Source organism: Falco punctatus (assembly GCF_963210335.1).
Source record: "Falco punctatus genome assembly, chromosome: 4".
Lineage (NCBI taxonomy): Eukaryota > Metazoa > Chordata > Aves > Falconiformes > Falconidae > Falco > Falco punctatus.
Window position 1 is genome coordinate 23880317 of NC_137583.1, and position 18465 is coordinate 23898781.

Genomic DNA, 18465 nt, shown 5'->3' on the forward strand with positions numbered 1-18465 from the left:
AGGTGAAGAAAAACCTATTAGTTTTTCCAGACTTCAATATCTTGTCTTGCAGCTAAAATGTTTCTTTCCATAGAGCACAGCTTGCTGTATAGAGCAGCTATCCATCTCGGAGACCTAGGAGAGCATGCCAGGCTCTGAAGCAAAATTAAAACTTAGACACAGAAATGTCATAGACGAAACAACCATATCAGCCTGGGTACACCACCCGCTCCATGCCCCAATCCCACCAAGGCAGGACGCTGTGCAGGAGACCCCTGCCCAGCCAAGCATCTTATGTAAAACCAGTGGGACTGGGGGAAAGTGCCCCAGTCTGCACTATCAGTATACTGGGAGGGACGAGGCTCCAGCGGCAGCCTCCCCTCCAAATCTGACACGTGCTTCCCTGCGGGTTTTGTTCTATGGATGTGGACAGTCCAAGCTGAAATCCCAAAAAGCTGCCTGTAAGATAAAGGCAATGGAACAAAATAAAGAGTATTTCTTTTTTTTCTTCCTTTTATCCTAAGCATAGTAAACAGTTTTATGCACTGAAAAAAATGTTTACCTTAAACAGAATTTCCCTTCTCCATTTAAAGATCAGAAACACACCTTCCACTTTCTAGCTCTTCTTAGACACTGGTGAAATCACCTGGTTTCTATAACATGTTACAAACGGTCTTGGGTGCCCTGTCTACATTAAACCAACACAAATTAGGTACTGGCTATGCTCCAGTGGACATGAGAGCATCCACATTCCTGCCGAGTTAGAATGCTTCCTCCAAAGACTGGATTTATACCCACATCCAAGCTAAATAAATCATGTACCACAGTCCCTAAAACAGCTCACTTACCATGCTTAGTGTGAATAATGAAACGTTATAATTTTTGTCCAAGACACTTTATTTATTTTGCTTTTAATAAATAAGGTCGGGGGTGGGGAGCAGAATGGAGGTAATGCTTCCTCTCAGCATTATTTGGTACCTGCTAGGGGAAGAAGACTTTGTGTTGATGGGGGCTGCAGAGGGGGAAGGCACCTGGCACTTCCCTGGGGCAGGATCCAGCTTGGCCCTGTAAGGCACCATCGTCTGCTCAGCAGACCCGGGCTCGGCGCAGCTCGCCAGGTGATGCTGCAAAATTAAAGCCAAGCCTCAGAGCAGGCAGCCCAGGAGCAGCACTCTGCACTCAACCCAGCCAGGGAGCTCACAGTTCGCATCAGCCAGAACCAGTGGTCACTTCAGGGGCAGCCTTGGGAATTACCTGTTGGGACACGTTCTGGAGCCCAAGTCTCATCTTCCATACTGTGCAAATGCATCTCTGGCTGCGCCTTTGGAAGCAGCATCTCACTGCCAGCAACAGCCATGAGGAAAGAAAATGCCAGCAGGTTTTAGACAGTCTCCAAAGCTGGAGGGGGGCTAGTACTAGAAATATCCATGCTTTCCCCATTGGAAAACAACCCACCATGGAGTGCTTGCCCATGGAGGCTTTGCCCACTTGCCTTACCACCCCAGTAACACCTGGCAAAGCCCAGCTCTCACAGAGCTGTGGAGCATCTCCAGCCTTGGGGCCACATCCTGACCTGTCCCCTGCTCCACCTGCACTCACACAGCAATCGGCCTCCGGGTGCACTGCCACAGGAATACCAGCAAGGGTTAATTCCCCTGTTATAATTTTTTCTAGCACAAAAGCCTCTCAGAGCACCTGCACAACTCCCATGCTAACCATCGCCAAGACACAAGGAATATCCATTGGCATGGCCAAGAGCAGCTGCAGACACGGACCTGCTGCTCCCATGGCGAGAGCCGGAGGCTCCAGCACACAGTAACAGCCCCTGCCCTCCTGCTGCACACCGCAGCCCCTGCCTGCCCCCCACGTACCTGCCCCCGCTCCACTGCACCTGCCATCCCCACACGCGGGGAGTCAGGGCACATCGGCCATTACTGCTTCAATGGCATGACCATGGGCAGGCTGCAGGACATACAACACATTTAGACTGATGCATAAAATGGCAAATTCAGAAGAAAATGCCTGTAACACTGTCATTTATCAAGGGAAAAAGATCAGAACAAAATTGGCACAAAGTTCTATCAATAACCACCGAGTTTCCATTTCTGCTCTCAAACCCACCTTCCCAAGCCGTACATCACTGAAAGTCATGAAACCTATTGATGCTCTGAAAACTCTGTCTCTCAGCAGGATAAGGTCTGTGCCCGGGTCTCTGGCCACAGAGTCCGTACCTTTGCAGTGCAGCAGAAGATGCTCAGGTTTAGAATTTTTCCCAGTAGCTGCAGCCTGTGGCCAGGGCCCCTGGTGAGCAGCAGAACACCGCGGGAGGTACCCATATTGAAGAAAACCCACCACACATTACCCTGCTAAAGCCCAGGAGGGAACAGCAAAGTGGCTTGAGCCAGAGCACAAACAGCAACCCGCTCCTGACACTCTGGTCTTTCATGGAATAGAAAGACTTTTCCATGTTTAGCAAAGACTTCAAGGGTTGAGAGATGACTATGGCTTTACACTGGGCCACATTTTTTATATATAATTTACCTGAGCAGACTGTATTTTCCCAGTTGCACATTGCCACGTGCAGTGCTATAGATGAAACATTGACCCGGAGGAGCGGGAGATGGGAAACTCTTTTCATGTTACTATATTTGCCCGTCTCTTTCACACTGCTTTTTAGCAGCTGTCAGCATGCTAAGCTGGGATATTAGGTGCTCACAAGCTTGTCGTCTTTTCTTTTGGCTTAAAGTAACCCCACTGCCACTTAAGGGCTTATGCTACCTGTGGGGACCCCACACCGAGCCCTGCCAGCCCACCAGTGCCACAGGAACACTGCTTGGCCATCAACTGTAGTTCTAAAATTGCTATTTTGAGGGGGAAATGGGGTCAGCAGTTAAATTGGAGCCTGAGTCCACCCCAATATTTAGCTTTTATGCAGCCACTGCCAGACAGAGGAGCACCACAATAAGTCAGAGCAAGAACAGGACATGGAAGAGCAGCTGAAACCTTTCACGTGTAAAGCTCCTAGTGCTAGAAATAGGCATATATATTCTGCACTGGGTTATTAAGAAACAAAACCCCCTGCCAGGGCTTGAAAGGATTTTATATGCAGGCACTAGGAGCCTCATGGACGTGCCACAGCCAAGCAATATTGATCAACCGTGCAGAAATCCCCCTGCACATCTTTGCCATGACATCATCCAAAGAACAGCATCTTTTCTTATTTGTGAGTGGCAACAGGCATTGCTTTCTGCACTTCAGCTCTGGCTGCCTCACACAAACACTTCACGCAGTGCTTTACTCAGACAAAGCCCAGTGGAGCCTAGCTGCTTTCAAAGGAGGAGTGGGCTTCTGACCCTGGCTTTTTAAACAGTGTTAACTCTCTACTACGCTGGGGTACATAGCCAGAGCGCACTGTAAAACCTCCCAAGTGGGAAAGGGGAAAACCCATCAGCCACTCCTTGTGGGGAAGCAACGGGCTTTCCAGGTGCTAGAGCAACCCCCCTAGATGACCAGGTCAGAGATCTAGTGATTCCAAACCCACGTGCCCTGCTCGCATCATTGTGCCAGGGTGATTTTTTTTCCCTGATCTCCCTTGGGTGATATCCTCCACCTCGAAGAAAGGAAAGAGCTTTGCTTCCTCAAATCTGTTGTCAGCAAATGCCCGTTTGGAGGAGGAAAGGGGAGTACTGAAACAGTAAGACCTTCCTCTTAACAGCACGAAGTTTGCTGCACGGAGACATGCTGCAGTTCTGCTCTCCCAGCCTCCTCCACTGAGCCCAGAACTATCAGTGTGGTCCTGCTGCTGCAGCGCTGTCAGGGCAGCTCAAGGCAAGTGGGGGCCTGAGGGGCAGCACAGCAGGGCCAGGGGGTCTGCTCCCCCGCTCCAAGGCATGCCTCACCTCTCCTAGGGCACACACAAACAGCCAGTTTCTCCTCACCTTAAACCTGTGTTGCAAAGCCCCCATTTGGGCTCATCCTGCTGGCAAGAAAATGGTTTTAACTGCCTGATTTCCCATTGCATTCACCGTAGCTTGATGCAAAACACTCCTCTGAGCCATGAGTGCAATCCTCTGCATGCTGGCAGTGCCTCTCCTCATTACCTGGCTCCTGGTCTTGCAGCTTGGAGCAGTCTTTGCTGGAAGGGAAAGCATCGTTCTACTGTTGCATGTTTTTTTTGATTAAACAAAAACACCTAATAAGACCAGGACAAATAGTAGCCAGAGGCAAGTTTGGACCCTAGTTCTAATCAGCAGCACATCAACTAGTTAAATCTGATTATCAGACTACCCAATTGGTTATGTCAGAAGTGATAAATCAAGAAGAAACTCTCGCTTGATAAGGAAAAGCCAAGTTGAGGCTATTTTAAAATTAAAATCCAAAGGAATGTAGAGTGCTGGTGTGAGAGAAAAGAGTGAGATTAAGAGGAGATGTAAACACAAGCTGAAAGGGGCTGCTCCAAAGCTGTCCTCCTGTGCCTTCAGCGGAGGAGGAACAACATCACACGAGTTACTCAAAGCTGGTTTTCTGGGAGCAGGCTTGGCACCCTCCAGCAGCACCACTGCAAAGAGTCTGGCTCAGTGGGGGCTAGCGAGACCCCCAGCCCTGCTTGGCCGGGCCAAGCCACCAGCCAGGGCTCGCTTCAGACACTGGCCAGGCCAGGGCTGCAGGCAGCCCGCAGCAGCGTGCAAAGTCATTGCAGAAGGGCAGCTGCTCTGCTGAAACGTCCCAGCTACCCCAGCACCTCACACGCTTCCCCCCGCCCCCCCATGTGATACTGGACACAGTCATTTGTTAACATTTTAAGTGTAGCTTTGCCCACAGCCATAAGAATGTGATTAAGAGGGAACTGGGAAACAGCAGTTACTTACAGGCTCAATTAGTGCCTGATGAGCTGCGTAACAAGAAATGCAGTCATAGATGGTTTGTGCAATACCCAGTGCACTGGTATCATTAAACATAGCATTAAAAGCAAAAATTCTTCAGTACCTGGGGTGTCTTAATGTGATACCATCTCCCTGAGACTCCCACCGACCTGCTAGGTGCCTGCTCGTGGGCAGACCCGCCTCCCCCAGCCATCAGGGACCATCACACCACACCAACAGCCCAGACCCAGCTCTGAGCACAGCTGCCGCACCTTCTGCGTCAAGAGCACCTCCGAGACTCAGGACAAACATGACCAAGGCAAAGAGAAGCTCATAACTCAAATTAGACAAAAGGAAGGATTGTTGATTGCGGACATAGGACAAAATGCAGCTTTACATGCTTTGCGCCACAGCTGAGTGCTCCCTCCCTACTCCACACTGAGGGGCTCTGCTACAAGTAAGGAAAAGGGTTTCCAGCAGGACAGCCCTACTTCTGCTCTGTGACCCAAAACCTGCCCCGTCCTGCTCACCTCTGCAAGAGTGGCAGCACCTGCCTGCCCTAAGCACTCGCTCCCCTGCCCCCAGAGCATCCAGAGCCTGCTGTGTCCTGCTGGGAAGAAGGTCGTAGGCTCCTATTCCAGCATTTACAACAGAGACAAGAATGCAAAAAGATTAGGTGGTTGCGTATCCACAGGGACATGAATCTGGTATTCGTAGACCTTCTCTCTCAAAGGGCAAAACACTTTGAATTGAAACAAAGATGATGACCTGGATGATAAATGAATGTTTTTCTCTACTTCCTCAGTGAAATTTAATTTTAATCGATATTAAATATGACAGAGCTTCTACTCAAACTTTTATTTGCCAGTCACCTATTTCAGCTGCCTCTGAATTGGTAATGCCATTAAATCCCTACCCTCTCCATCTCCTGTACTCATTAGCACTTGACCAAAGAGAGGACTAGCTAAACACAAGGGACCCTGTGCCACTCGCAGGGAGGCAGGGCACTGGTCTCCGGGCACGTCCTACGAGGGCAAAGCTTTTCATCTGAGGGCCCTGGCACGAATAGCTCCAGCGAGACTAGATTCCTTTCTCATACCAACAGAGACGAGATCCAGGCAGGAAAAGGGCAAGGTGCCGTTGCGATCAAGGAGAGTTCTGGCTTGCAGTCCCTGTGAGAGAGGGAATTTGAGGCAGATGGAGAAGACCTGATCCCATTCACTTGGAAGCACACAATTCCCTCAAGTGTTCTCAAGCTGACCAGCAAAAGTGTGCATTAGTTTCCTTACCTTGGGCTTTTGCTCCTCCTGTGCCTTTCAATCCAACCTGTTTAATAACATGTGATTTCTGTACATGAAACAAGGTGCTGCATGGTGCAAACCCCACGCAGCACGAAGTCATTGCCCACTGCTCATTCTGGTGCTCTTTCAAGCCAGCAAAGGAAGAGGAGAGACTCGGGTGTCTGCAGATCCATTGGCCAGGTTTGCAGATTTGTACCCAAAAGAAACTCATCCCCACTGCTCCCAAGCCTGCACACTCCTTCTCCTGCCAGCAGAGGAACCCAGCCTCTAGCTTCTGCCATCTGACATGTCACGGTGGCAACACGCAAGAGAAACCAAAGACAGGATCACACAGCGCTGCGGCTTGCAGGCTCCTGTTTTCAGGGAGAAGTAACACTAGGGAATGGTTCATTAAAATTGAGCTTTAACCTGCAACAGATAGTCAGAGGAGCTAAAATGTTCGTGGGAAGGAGACATGAAAGGACGTTTTGTTTTACTTTTTAGAAAAAGATGAAAGGGGAGCTCTGCTCCAAGCACTGAGGGCAGAACTGATCCCTTACTTTTATTCCCATCTAGCAGCACCTTCCACTTGCTTAAGTACTCATTCATTTGCTTTCCTTGTTACACACGCTAAACTGAGCTGAAGGATTAAAAGCCCCTGAGGTCAAGGCTTAATGTACAGTCTCGTTCCTCCTGCTTTAACCTAAGACTTAATTTACCAGCATCACTTTGTACCTGGCTCTCTTCTCTCCCACAGCATATAGCACGCTTGCAGAGCACTCAATAGCCAACTCTCCCAATTTCTTCTTCTTTTATTATTCCTTCACTGCAGTTCTGGTCTATTTATTTTCATAGGAGCTTTGATTTCTGCAAGCTTTATTTCTGCTTTGTTCTTCTCTGCTCGAGTGAAATACATTGTACTTGCTGGGGCCAGGCAGCAGGTTATTTATCTCACCTCTAGAAGGCTTCCACATCCACAGCGCCCGTCCTTCTAGCCCACAGCCGGCCCAGGTTTTGGTCATCTGTTTACCAGAAGCCATACTCCCCACTGAGATCACCTGTAAGGCTGGGAGGGGAAGGGGGGCAACGGTGACTATTTGTGTCTGCAGAGGGAAATTTGTCACAAGGTTTCCTAACAAATGTTCTCCAAATGAAAGATGTGAATTTCAGCGCAGCTGGGCTTCAACTCCCAGCGGTGCCCAGACACTGGCTCATGCAGGGAGCAGCACCTTGTTGCAAGCAGCATGGGCAAAGCAAGAATTTTATGGCATCCCTTTTGGAGAAGGTTTGTCCAGCAGGGAACAAGTGACCTGAGCAGGTGTGTCCTGCACTTCCACTGCGAGCCCTGCCCTGCTGCTGCTGGATCACTTCTCCTACCTGTGCCAAGTATGCAACTCTTCCCATTTTCCTAGGAGAAAAAAAAAGGCTTTAAAGACTTGACATACAGGGAGCATAGGAAAAACACTGCAATCTAAACAGAAGCAGTGGAGTCTCCTTCATGTCCTAAGCAATGCCTGACAGTATGAGAAGGTTTCAGCATGAGGACCAGGCTGCTTGCCCAAGCCCTGCTTCTCTAGTGAGCTCCAGGCCCAGATGGTGAGCCCAGCAGCAGCCGAGCTCCATCTTCTCCTCTGTCGGTGCTGTGGCACAAAGTTGCCAGAGGAGCTGCTCACAGAATGGGAAAGCAAGCATGACAGCAGTGGAGCGCTGAACAGGGCGCACACAGATCCTGCACCAGGATGGGGAGCTGAGTTTTAAAACACTCAAGGCGTGCAGGAACACCATCTGCACAGCCTTTTGCATGAACCCGAATCCCCTTCCTCTACACTCAGAGCTGGACAGACACATAGGCAAGGGCCAGCTGAGGACCTGCTGAAGCTTAGGACTTGTCTGGAGCCTGGGTAGGCTGGTGCAAGAAAGCTTCTGCAAAGAGAAGCCCCCGATTTGGAAAGAGGAATGCATTTGCTGTATGAAAAGTTGAATAAATATCAAAAGCCGTGATGGTTTTATTGCTGTGCAGTTGAAGTGTGACTTGGTACAGGTGAAGGGCACTGCCAAGAAATTAAAGGCTGAGACTCTTGCATGGCCAGGCTGGGAGAGGGTCCCCACAAGACAAATCACAGCCAGTGAGTTCCTTCAATGCATCTCTCATCTATATCCATCCTCAGGGGAGCATTAATATTTGCTACAACTGCTATTGTTGTATCACCTAGACTTAGCAATTAAACTTCTGGTTGTCATTAGTTACTAACAAACTAATACTACTGTTGGTCCACTGTAGCCTCTGCACACCAGAAGGTTTTACACAGCATCCCATTCACAGTCTTAAAGTACTCGGAAATAGATTTATTTATAGCATCTACAGTGCAACAGAATATTCCTCTTCTCTCTCCTTGCTACTCGAGACGCTGCCTGCACACTACCCACTACACAGGTTCACATTTTCCTACTCCCACGACTGGGACACCAAAGCCGGGTGCCCGAGTGCCGGCAGCAAGGACCACCCCAAGCCTAAAGACAGCAAGTGACTCACGCTGTCAGAAATCCTGTGTGAAAGGTGGGGCAGGGCCCAGCAAAGCAGGGGTGAGCCTGTGCTGTGCCCCAGGACCGCGCTGCCACCCCCCCACCCCCCCAGCCCCGGGGCTCGGGGCAGCCGGCCAAGCCCCCCTGTACCGCAGGGAGGTCCAGTCAGCAAACCCCCCCAGTTCCTGGTGTAAGGTTTTCTACATGGGATGGGTCGAGGAAAATGCAGCAGAGCAAATACCTTGTGTCGCACTGCTCCGTCTGTCAGGGACGGCACTGCCAGGAGCAGCTGTGCCTCCTAAATTCGGCACTGGTTCCCGGCCAAGCGAGCATTGCTCTTCCATCAGACGGAGGTTACTCACGCACACCACCTCCGCCCACAGCCCCCTCAGCAGCAACGGGTTCCTTCAGCTCAGAGTAAGGGCAAAACGACTCACTTTGCAAAGACACCCTTCACAATCCATTTTGAAGCACTCAGCCATTTCAGCAGTGGTGCTACAAAACTTTGTCAGAGAATTCAGCTGTGAGGGAGCAGGTCTGGCCTTAAAGGGGGTGCCCAAAGCTGTGGAGCGTGGAGGGATTTTTTCCTGCAGTGCCAGCCCCTGCTGGGTTTGGGCTCTCCCAGCTGCTGCTGTGGAGGCACCGATGCTGGCATGGCAGGCAGGGGGCCAGGCCGCCAACCAGGCACGGGTCCAAAAGCCTTGCCAAAGGGCAGAGACCAGCAGGCAGCTTGTCTCAAGCCACGGTCAGTGTACTCCCACCCCTGACCAGATCTGGGCACATTTTAGCCCCAGCAGCTCACTGCCTCCCCAGTGCGTTATAATGCTGCCGCTGTGCCTGCTGCTCTGCTCATCCTGCAGGAAGGCAAAGGAACGGAGCCAGGACAGACCCCTGCCAGCCAGAGCTCCGGGGACATGGAACTGGTGCCGCTGAAGGGTTTTCCAGCATCCCTTCACACAGCCAGGACAGGGTCACGGATGGGCACTACTCTCCAGAAGCAACCTGCCCAGATTTAACCTACACTTGTAAACTTGTACAGAGCTTGTCCCTTCTCCATAGGTGCTTCCTTTAATTTTGCAACACCCCATGGGTTTGCACGGTTACTTTCCCACCTCTGCTTCTGCCCTTTCGCTCCCTGCAGCAGTCATCGCAGCTCTAGCCATGGGTATGTCACACTCCAGGGCATCACTACATCTGCTTTCACTAGAGCACAAATCAAGAAAATTGGTTTCCAGACTGAGGTACCACCCTGACTCCAGAAAAGATCCTGAACACACACCAGGGGCAGCAGGAGGAGTTAGAGAAGCCTGGTAGCCCTCAGCCTGTGGTAAGGCTCAGCCAGGCTCTCACTGCCACAAGTTCTCAGGGAAAAATTAACATGCCTGAGAGACTTGTGATGCCTCAGCCAAGCAAAAGAGCACAATCCCATTTTTGCACTGTATTATATCAGCTCAAAGGGCTGGAAAAAAACATTGCAGCGTTGAAAGCTCCAGGCACCAAGCCACGTGGGTTTGATAAAGAAGCACTGCACAGGCATTGATGTTTTTGGAAGGCAGCAGCCTTCTGCCATTAAAATAAGTCTCCCCCCATGCCAGCCAAGAACATTACTCTGAAGTGGCCACTTCCACGCTCAGCCATTGTGCAGACACCTCCAGGACACTGATCCTTCCTCCTTAATCAGTCCTACCATCCTCCCCTCTCCACCACTTCCCACTTTTGCTGTTATATCAGCACAAAAGGTGTGCAGACAGGCTGACTGCACTGCCCGTGGCACCAAACTTGGGTGTTGCCCATGGGCCAGCAGCAGGGCTCGTTGGGGAGCATCCCTGCCTGCTCCACTCCGGGCAGATGGGAGCATCCCTGCCAGACTTTGCCAGAGGCAATGTTTCACCTCAACAGTGAAACCCAAAGCAATTCCTACCCAGAGGTACCACACACCTTTGCTATTGCATACGTGACACAGAAGATGGGGAAACAGGGCTCCAGAACAGCTCAGAGCCACGCATCTCGTGAACACTTTGCATTAACAGGGCTTAACATGCAGCCGCTTCCTCGAGAGGTCTCACCTCCAAACACTGCAGTGTGCAGTGCCAACACACGGGGCTTGCTGGGGCTGTCACAACACCTGCTGTGTCACCCTCACAGCACAGCCAGTCATCAAGGGCATCCCCAGTGCTTCAGAGACCTCAGTGCAGCTGTAAGGTAGCCTTTACCAAAGGGACACATGATGGGAGAACAGTTATCCCCACGCTACCTCAAATCAAAGTGTCTATAAACAAGGATTCAATAGAAGCTTTGGGTGGGTGGCTTGTTGGGTTTTTCTTTTTTTCACAAAACCATTAGTTTTAAAGAAATCTTCAGTTCACAAAAACCAAGAGAGCACTAAAGAAATTGATGAAGATTACCAAAATACAGCACAAATTAAATAAATCTTCATTAATATGCTAAATGTCACTGCACCTGGTGTTCATGAAGGTGATATCCCCATCTGTGGGTTGGCATGTTGGGTTTCCTCTGCTTTCTCTGTATGAAAAATTGGAATTAAAGGAATCCAAGCTGATACAGTGAGCCTCCTTCTAGGCTCCCAGAGGGACCCTGAGGGTTGCTGACCAGCCCAGAACAATATTTGTAGACAATTCCTGTCTCCCCTGAGCCACTTCCCTTTACAGACCCATAAACAACAATTTCCCTCATAAAAAGTTATTTCTCTCAGGCTTTTGAGGACTTTCACCCCAGTTTGGGCATTATTTCTCCCATGCTGTGAGGGGAAAAATCCTACCTGCAGAGCTGGGCTGGGGGGCTGCACACACCCCTCCCACACCCCATGCCGCCCCCGCCCCAGCTCGAGGGCCACCACTACCACACACATGCCCCACACACACCCCGCAGAGGTGATACTGCAGGGGCTGTTCCCAGCAAAGCCCCTTTAAGGGACACTTCAGGGCAGCCACGGGAGGCACGGTATTAATTTTAGCCTGGAGCAGTGCCAGGGGCGCAGGGCAGCTGCTGCGGGCAGCGGGGGGGCCGGTGCCTCCACACCCTGCCCTCCTCCAGCAAAGCCCCAGCTCCCGGCTCTCCCACCACCCGGAGCCAAGCTGGCAGCGGAGCAGCCATGGCAGAGGAACAGACCGAGCTGGAGGAGAGGATCATCATCAAGGACCAGCACATCAAGGAGATCGACCTGGTGAACCGAGACCCAAAGCACATAAACGAGGATGTTGTAAAGGTAGGACTGGCTCAGTGCTGTGTTTCAGGAGCATCACTACCTCCCTCACACCATCGGTGCATCGGCATTGCCACTGTGCTCGGCTTGGCCTCAGCCAGGGCTGTAAGCGCCTGCCCCGTGTGCCTCAAGAGGTGGCATTCCCTCGGGCTGTGGGAGGTGACCGGCTACAAGCCACAGCCCTGTGGCCAGGGGTGTCCGGAGGCTGGCTGTGTGGTGTGCATGGCTCCGGTTAATGCAGCATTTCCCGTTCCTTGAATGCACTCCCCAACTTCATGGGCTGTAGCCTGAAAATTTATGGAGGCGCCCTCCTTCGTACCAGTAAGCGGGGAGCCAAAAATAAAACCGGGTCAGTCCCATCACTGATTTAAAGGGAACCTTGGTAAAAGCCTGCTAATCCTCAAGACCTGGCAATACAAGCACCAGAAAGTTTAGATAAGTGTTGTCCTGTCTGGAAGGAGGTGGTTTCTCCCACATGGCAGCAGGAGGGTGCAGCAAAACCTCCTCTGTCTATTTTTGCTCATGAGGAGCTCTCAGTCTAGCTGAACAGGGAAACATTTTCCTGAATGCTGACCACTGAAATACGGTCACCATAAGGTTTGTTAGCAATATGACAAGGATAATTTTGGCTCAAAGGAGAACAGGAGGCAATGGGATGGTTTTGTTAGAACTGTATTTGAGAGATCAAAGATGACATGCCAGAAGGGACGGCACGCACTGAGCCTGCTCACAAAGGCTTTAGCAACAGGCATGACATGGGTGACACGGGTGATATGCAAGCCTACGTTTCTGTGTTAAAACACTATTACAGCTAAACCCGTGGCATGGTCATATTAAAAGCTCCCCAGATGAGCCGCAGCAGCCATAGATGGACACCCTTCTGGCACAGTGAGACATGCCCATGACAGTTGTCAGGCACCTCGGTATCTCGAGCATGTTCCCAGCAGCACATCCCACATCTGTGCCACACCATGCCAACACGGCTCAGCACCCTCAGCCCAGGGCTCGGAAAGGTGCTGGGCCATGGGCAGCGCCATGCTGCTATTGGCCACCCTGCCAGCACAGCAAGGACCAGGGCAGCCTTCAGCCTGCACACCCCCGGTGCCAGGCGGCACTGCAGGGCACACCTACCCGCTCCTCAGCTTGCGGACATCACCAGCCACTGCTGGGGGTAATGCCAGTGCCTTTGGCACCCTAAGCCTTCACACCAGCCCCATTCCCCCATCCCTGCCTTCTCCCACTCAGGGATCACCAAAAGCCTGTAAGAGGATTTTCCAGCTCACCCACTTACATGGCCATGCTGCTGCCTCATCAGCTGTGGAAGTTTTCAGAGCGTTTGCTGAAGCTACCTAGCATTCCTGCCCTCTTAAAAATAGCCCAGCTGATAAGGCTGGGGAGGAGGAGCAGAGCCAGCCCGGGACAGGGAGCACAGCTCAGCTCACCTCACTGCTGCTCCACAGCATCCCAAAGGAAAAGCCAAAGCCTCCCCACTCGCTGGTGGGCAGCAACACAGTCAATCAAGCCCTGGGCATCGAAGCATGCAATACTCTTAAAGCAGAGCAGGTAGAGAGGCATCCAGCAGAGGGGAAGCTGGGAAGCAGAGTGTTTTGCAGGCTGAAAGGCTCATATGGCCATAGATAAACCCATCCTGAGCATTACAATGCAGCAGCCAGAATTTGGGAACACATGACAGCAGTGGCACCAGCCACAGGGGCTTTACAAAGCTTTAAAAGCCTCCTCCCAGGCAAAGCAACCAAGGAACTGAGCTGTACCTGCATTCACTGGTCCCTGAACACATCAGGGCAGCACCCAGGCTCAGCTCAGGAGTCAGCCCCTGCCTCCACCACTCTTCCAGACCCACTTCTGACATGCCATTAACAGAGGAAGCAGTAAGGCAGACTCTTCTCTTATAGCCTGCTGCTCCCTTCACTAATTGATCCCCTGATTAGCTCATCAAGCAGCTGTGCAGTGGGTGCTGCTCGGCTCCCAGCCCACCTGGGCAGCAGGGCTTCCCTGGGAGCTGCTGGCAGGTGCCCCAGGAGCAGCGAGCTCTGCTGTTGCCTAGTCCTCTCAGAACTCCCCCCAGCACCTCCTCCTCACGCCAGGAAATTAAAGATGATGCAGAATGATTTTCAGAGTGAACAAAGTGCTTCCAAAACCAGAATGGATATTGCAATTTAACATAAATGTACAAACAGGCAGCTTCCCAAGCAAAGACCATGCTATTTTTCAAGACAAATAGCTTGGCTCACATATTCCCTAGAAATGAGTTACACCACAATGAGATCGCTATGCATAGTTCAGCGGCCTTTGAGAGTATTTGTCATTCAGACATGTTCCCAACACCTGCACATAACAGCACTGTCCCTGTAAGGGCATCGCTGAGCCAACCTCTCTCCCTCTTCAGAAAGAAAACACAAACAGAATTGAGCACTTTGCCTCCGCACATATAAATAAATAAATCAATCATAAATCAAGGGGGTTGTTGGATTTTTATTAGCACAAAACACTTTCTTGCTGAGCAGGCAGCCCACATCCCTGAATGCTAAAAAAAGGTAGGACTGGGCTCTGGTGTCCTCTGGCGTACACAGCGCTGGGCAGCACTCCTGTTCGGAGGGCTCCTGCCTGGCTGCAGCCCTAGAAGTGCCATCCCCAGCTCGGGGTCTGCGAGTGGGGGACGTGCCCCAGGACAGCCCAACCTGGGCTCTGGCACCACGGGTGAAGCCTGCGCTGCCTGCAGGCTGAGGCCAGGCAGTGCCCCGAGCCCTGCGCCATCCTCATCTGGCCCTTTGCAAGGGCAGGGGCTCTCCTGCTGCACCAGGGCTTGCTCAGCGGGGGCAGGGGGTCCGGACCCCCAGCACAGCCCTTGCCCTCCCCAGCTCCCTCATTCGGGCTCTCCTCTCACATTGCAGCAGATCCTTGTCCTTGCACTGGAGCCCTGGTTAATGCCCCCAAACCCCCCTCACCTCCACCTTCTCCCCTCCCAGGTGGATTTTGAGGATGTGATAGCTGAGCCTGTGGGAACATACAGCTTTGACGGCGTCTGGAAAACCAGCTACACCACCTTCACCGTCAGCAAGTACTGGTGCTACCGGCTGCTCTCTGCCATCCTGGGCATCCCCCTGGCAGTTGTCTGGGGCTTCCTCTTTGCCCTCATCTCCTTCTGCCACATCTGGGCAGTGGTGCCCTGCATCAAGAGCTACCTGATAGAGATCCAGTGTGTCAGCCGAATCTACTCCCTCTGCATCCACACCTTCTGTGACCCACTCTTTGAGGCACTTTCCAAGATCTGCAGCAACATCAGAGTTGCTCTCCGAAGGGAGATCTAGGTCCCTACAGCCACTCCAAGCAGCCCTCATGCAACCACCCCTCTGCGCAGGTTCCCCTGGCTCCTGCAGCGTGCCCTGCCCTGGGGCACAGGGACAACCGTGCACAGGGACGTGCGCAGTGTGGTGGGACTCTGTGGCAAAGCTGGCTGGGGGGATGCTCCCTGCAGACCAAGGCATGCGGGGCTGCCCCTTGCTCCATCTCAAAGCCAGCAGCTTTAGGAGAAGCCCATCAAGGCTTGGTGAGCATCCCAGGGAGAGCCCTCTGCCCTCCAGGACCCCCAGCATTGTGCCCTGCTCCCATGGGAGGGACAGCAGCATCTCCTGGACCACGCCCTCAGCCATGGCCTGCAGCTGCAGAGCAAGAAGCAAGGGTGCGGAGATGCTGCTGGACAACAGACCAAACCCCACCCGCTTCGCTATGTCTCTGGTCTAGCATGACACTAAGATAAATACTTGCATTTGAATTATTACTTGCTGCAAATAATTGTTGTTGTGGAAGCTTCTGTATTAAATCACATTGCACAAAAGTTTTATGGATAGAATAGTGAAAACAAATTTTTTCCATGTGTGTTTGCATTTCAGCAAAGCTTTGAAATCCAGATCAATTATTGCATGAAATATTGTCTGCCTTCTGGGAGGATGTACTGACTCTGGGCCATCAGCCACTGCAAAACCTTTTGTGGCAGTTTGACACTCACTACTTAATTAGGGGCATCGCTATGCTTTGTGCTCAGGATTCGAGGGGCAGTACAGCACGGGTGGGCAGCTGCCCTGCGCATCGCCCGTGGGTGCACTGCAGCTGCAGGGACGGCAGCTGGGCAGCACCATAGGGGGCAACAAGAACAAACGGCTTTTGGTAACTTCGCGTGAGCAATCACAAGCTTGGCTTTAAGTAAAGCTTTGGTTTATTTCTCAGGGAGAATATCTACTATGTGCTTGCTCCTCGGTGCTGGGTAAGCTCTAGCCTGCAGCAATGCCTTTATCCTACACAGCGAGGGCTGTCCCTCTGCTCAGTGCCCTGCCCTGCTGAGACAGAGTGGCGGAGGCAGTGGGGGGGCAGGACCACCCTGACCCCTCGGGCTCTGCCCCCAGGGAGGAGACCCGCATCCGAGGCGCTGCCTCGCACCCTTCCCCAGCCAGGCCCCCTCCCACAGCATCCCGCGGGGCTCGCCCAGATGTGCGGGGGAGAGCGGAGGAAGGAGCCTCCTCCGGGACACTGCCCGCTTCCAGCCACTCCGGCTCCAGTGAAAACACAAGGACGAGGGGGAAAAGTTCAATTTGGAGCTATTTCATCCCCTGTATTGTCAATTAATTTGTTTAGTCCATCTTCTGTGAAGTGGTACTTTAATTTTGAGGCACTTCAACGCCTTTTTGGCTCTGGCCTTAAGCACTTTGCTGAATCAGGGCCCAGAAGGTCTCGTTCAGAGGTTACTCTCAATTGTATTCAATTTGTGCTTTTTTCCCTTGGCTTCCAACAAAGACTTGGAGCCAAAGTCTCTTCTAGTGCCATGCCAAGGACAAGAAAGAGCCAGATTTTCTGTTGGTGTTCTTCCAGTGGCTTGGGATTGGGGAATTCCATCATCCATAGCAATGTAGCACCCGTGCTCTAGCAACACCAGGCCTTGAGATGGATGGAGTGATAAAAAAAAAAAACCAAAAACCAACTAAAGGTATTTAGATATTTGTAGGGAAAAACTTTTCCAAAAACACTTTATCATAAGAATTTTTTAAAGCTTTTTGTGGGAATAAAATTAATTTAAAACAATAATTGAGATTACATTCTTTTTAATTTTTTTGTTGGTACTGCTCTAGTAGTTCACAGCCTGAACCCAAAAAGACCTCCAAAATTCCAATCTCCCCACCACAGCGATCTATGGGGTCCCCGCACACGGAGCACACACCACTCACATCTCAGCATCCCTATTTCACTTTTAACCCTTATGAAACATATTTTATCAGTGCATTCAACATCCTTCCACTGCAACAGACCTGGAGCTCCTCCTCCCATCCCCATTTCACTGCAGCCCGGGCACGGGAGCTTGGACATGGGCTGCAGCATCACTCAGCTGGAGAACAGCACCCCCATGCTTGGGGGCACAGCCCTGCCTGCCTGACCCTGTAACCACAGCCAGCACTGCAACCAGGGCTTGCAAGGCAATGCCTGCCTCTCCCGAAACTTCCATAAAGCTTCCATCAGTCCCAGTAAAATCTATTGCCACATAGCATTTCTTTCCTGGCAGATGGAGGGTGCGCCAGGGCCCCAGGTTCACAATAAAATGGGGGGGGACACTCCTTGTTGTGTGCAGGAGCTAATTACTCTTAAGGAGAAAGAGGGTGAACGTGGGAGGAAAATGCTGTAGGCTTTCCTCAGGGTTTAAACCAGCCTGGCAAAACATGCTGAGATGGAACATGCTGTGTCATATTCAGCAAATGTGCTGAGCACTCACTTGAAGCTACTACCAAAAAACCAAAGGAATGCCAGGTTATGAAAGGTGAAAATGTGCCTGTTGATAACAGTGAAAAAATAAAGTACACACTTAAATGCATTTTTCATATTCATTCCCAACATGTAAGGCCAAACCATATAACCGTTCGCATGCAGGTCTTGCTTTTGCACATCCCTCCTGGCTGCAGATACAGGAGGTGTTGGGAGCAAAGGTAGGAGCATCCCTCTGCAGTCACCAGACCCCACTGCCACCGAATTCACAGGAAAGCTCCCACTGCCTTCAGCCAGAGCTGCACATCACCCCAGATGTCCCACACTCCACAGCAAGCTACAGAATAAAGCAGTGTGCACATCGGAAGTGCTTGGTGCAGTACTCTATCAACAAAAGCATCCTTACGCCTGGGTCTTGTGCTTAAAGCGCTGCTTCCCATTGGTTTCCTTCATTTTCTTAGGCTAGTGCTCCTGCACTTCCCCTCCCGCTTTCCATCAAGACACAGTCAGAAAACTTTATTTACAGGTATTTCTTAACAATAAAAAAATCCATGCCATGAGCATGACCTTGTGTGTTACAGAGCAAGAAAAATTGCATTGGTGTAAAAGACTAAATACAATCTGCGGTAAACCCAAAGCAAAAGCTCGGCCTCGGGGGACTCAGAAGGAGTTTCCCTGTTAAAGCCCATGGAGTCCAGCTGTAATCCCACATGCCTGCCTTTGGAGAAGCTTTTCAGCACACTCAGCAAACCTGTTATTGCACAGATCCCCTGGCCCTGCAGTTGTGTCCGCTCCCCAGGCTGACCCATGCACACAGCCTCACACAGACACA

General features: G+C 51.4%; 1 protein-coding gene across 1 annotated transcript; it reads left to right on the forward strand.

Moving 5' to 3' along the window:
• The first annotated feature begins 3710 nt into the window (after positions 1-3710).
• CAV3 (caveolin 3) lies at positions 3711-15198 on the forward strand. Its single transcript, XM_080387668.1, has 2 exons — positions 3711-11870; positions 14855-15198. The coding sequence occupies exons 1-2, from the start codon at positions 11757-11759 to the stop codon at positions 15194-15196; spliced, it is 456 nt and encodes a 151-aa protein (XP_080243794.1). The 5' UTR covers positions 3711-11756; the 3' UTR covers positions 15197-15198.
• Positions 15199-18465: the final 3267 nt, after the last annotated feature.

What these genes read in the sequence shown, in the direction of transcription:
- CAV3 (XM_080387668.1), top strand. Translation starts at nt 11,757, where the DNA reads ATGGCAGAGGAACAGACCGAGCTGGAGGAGAGGATCATCATCAAGGAC. An exon ending in TAAACGAGGATGTTGTAAAG is followed by an intron (nt 11,871 to 14,854) that starts GTAGGACTGGCT and finishes CTCCCCTCCCAG; the next exon opens with GTGGATTTTGAGGATGTGAT.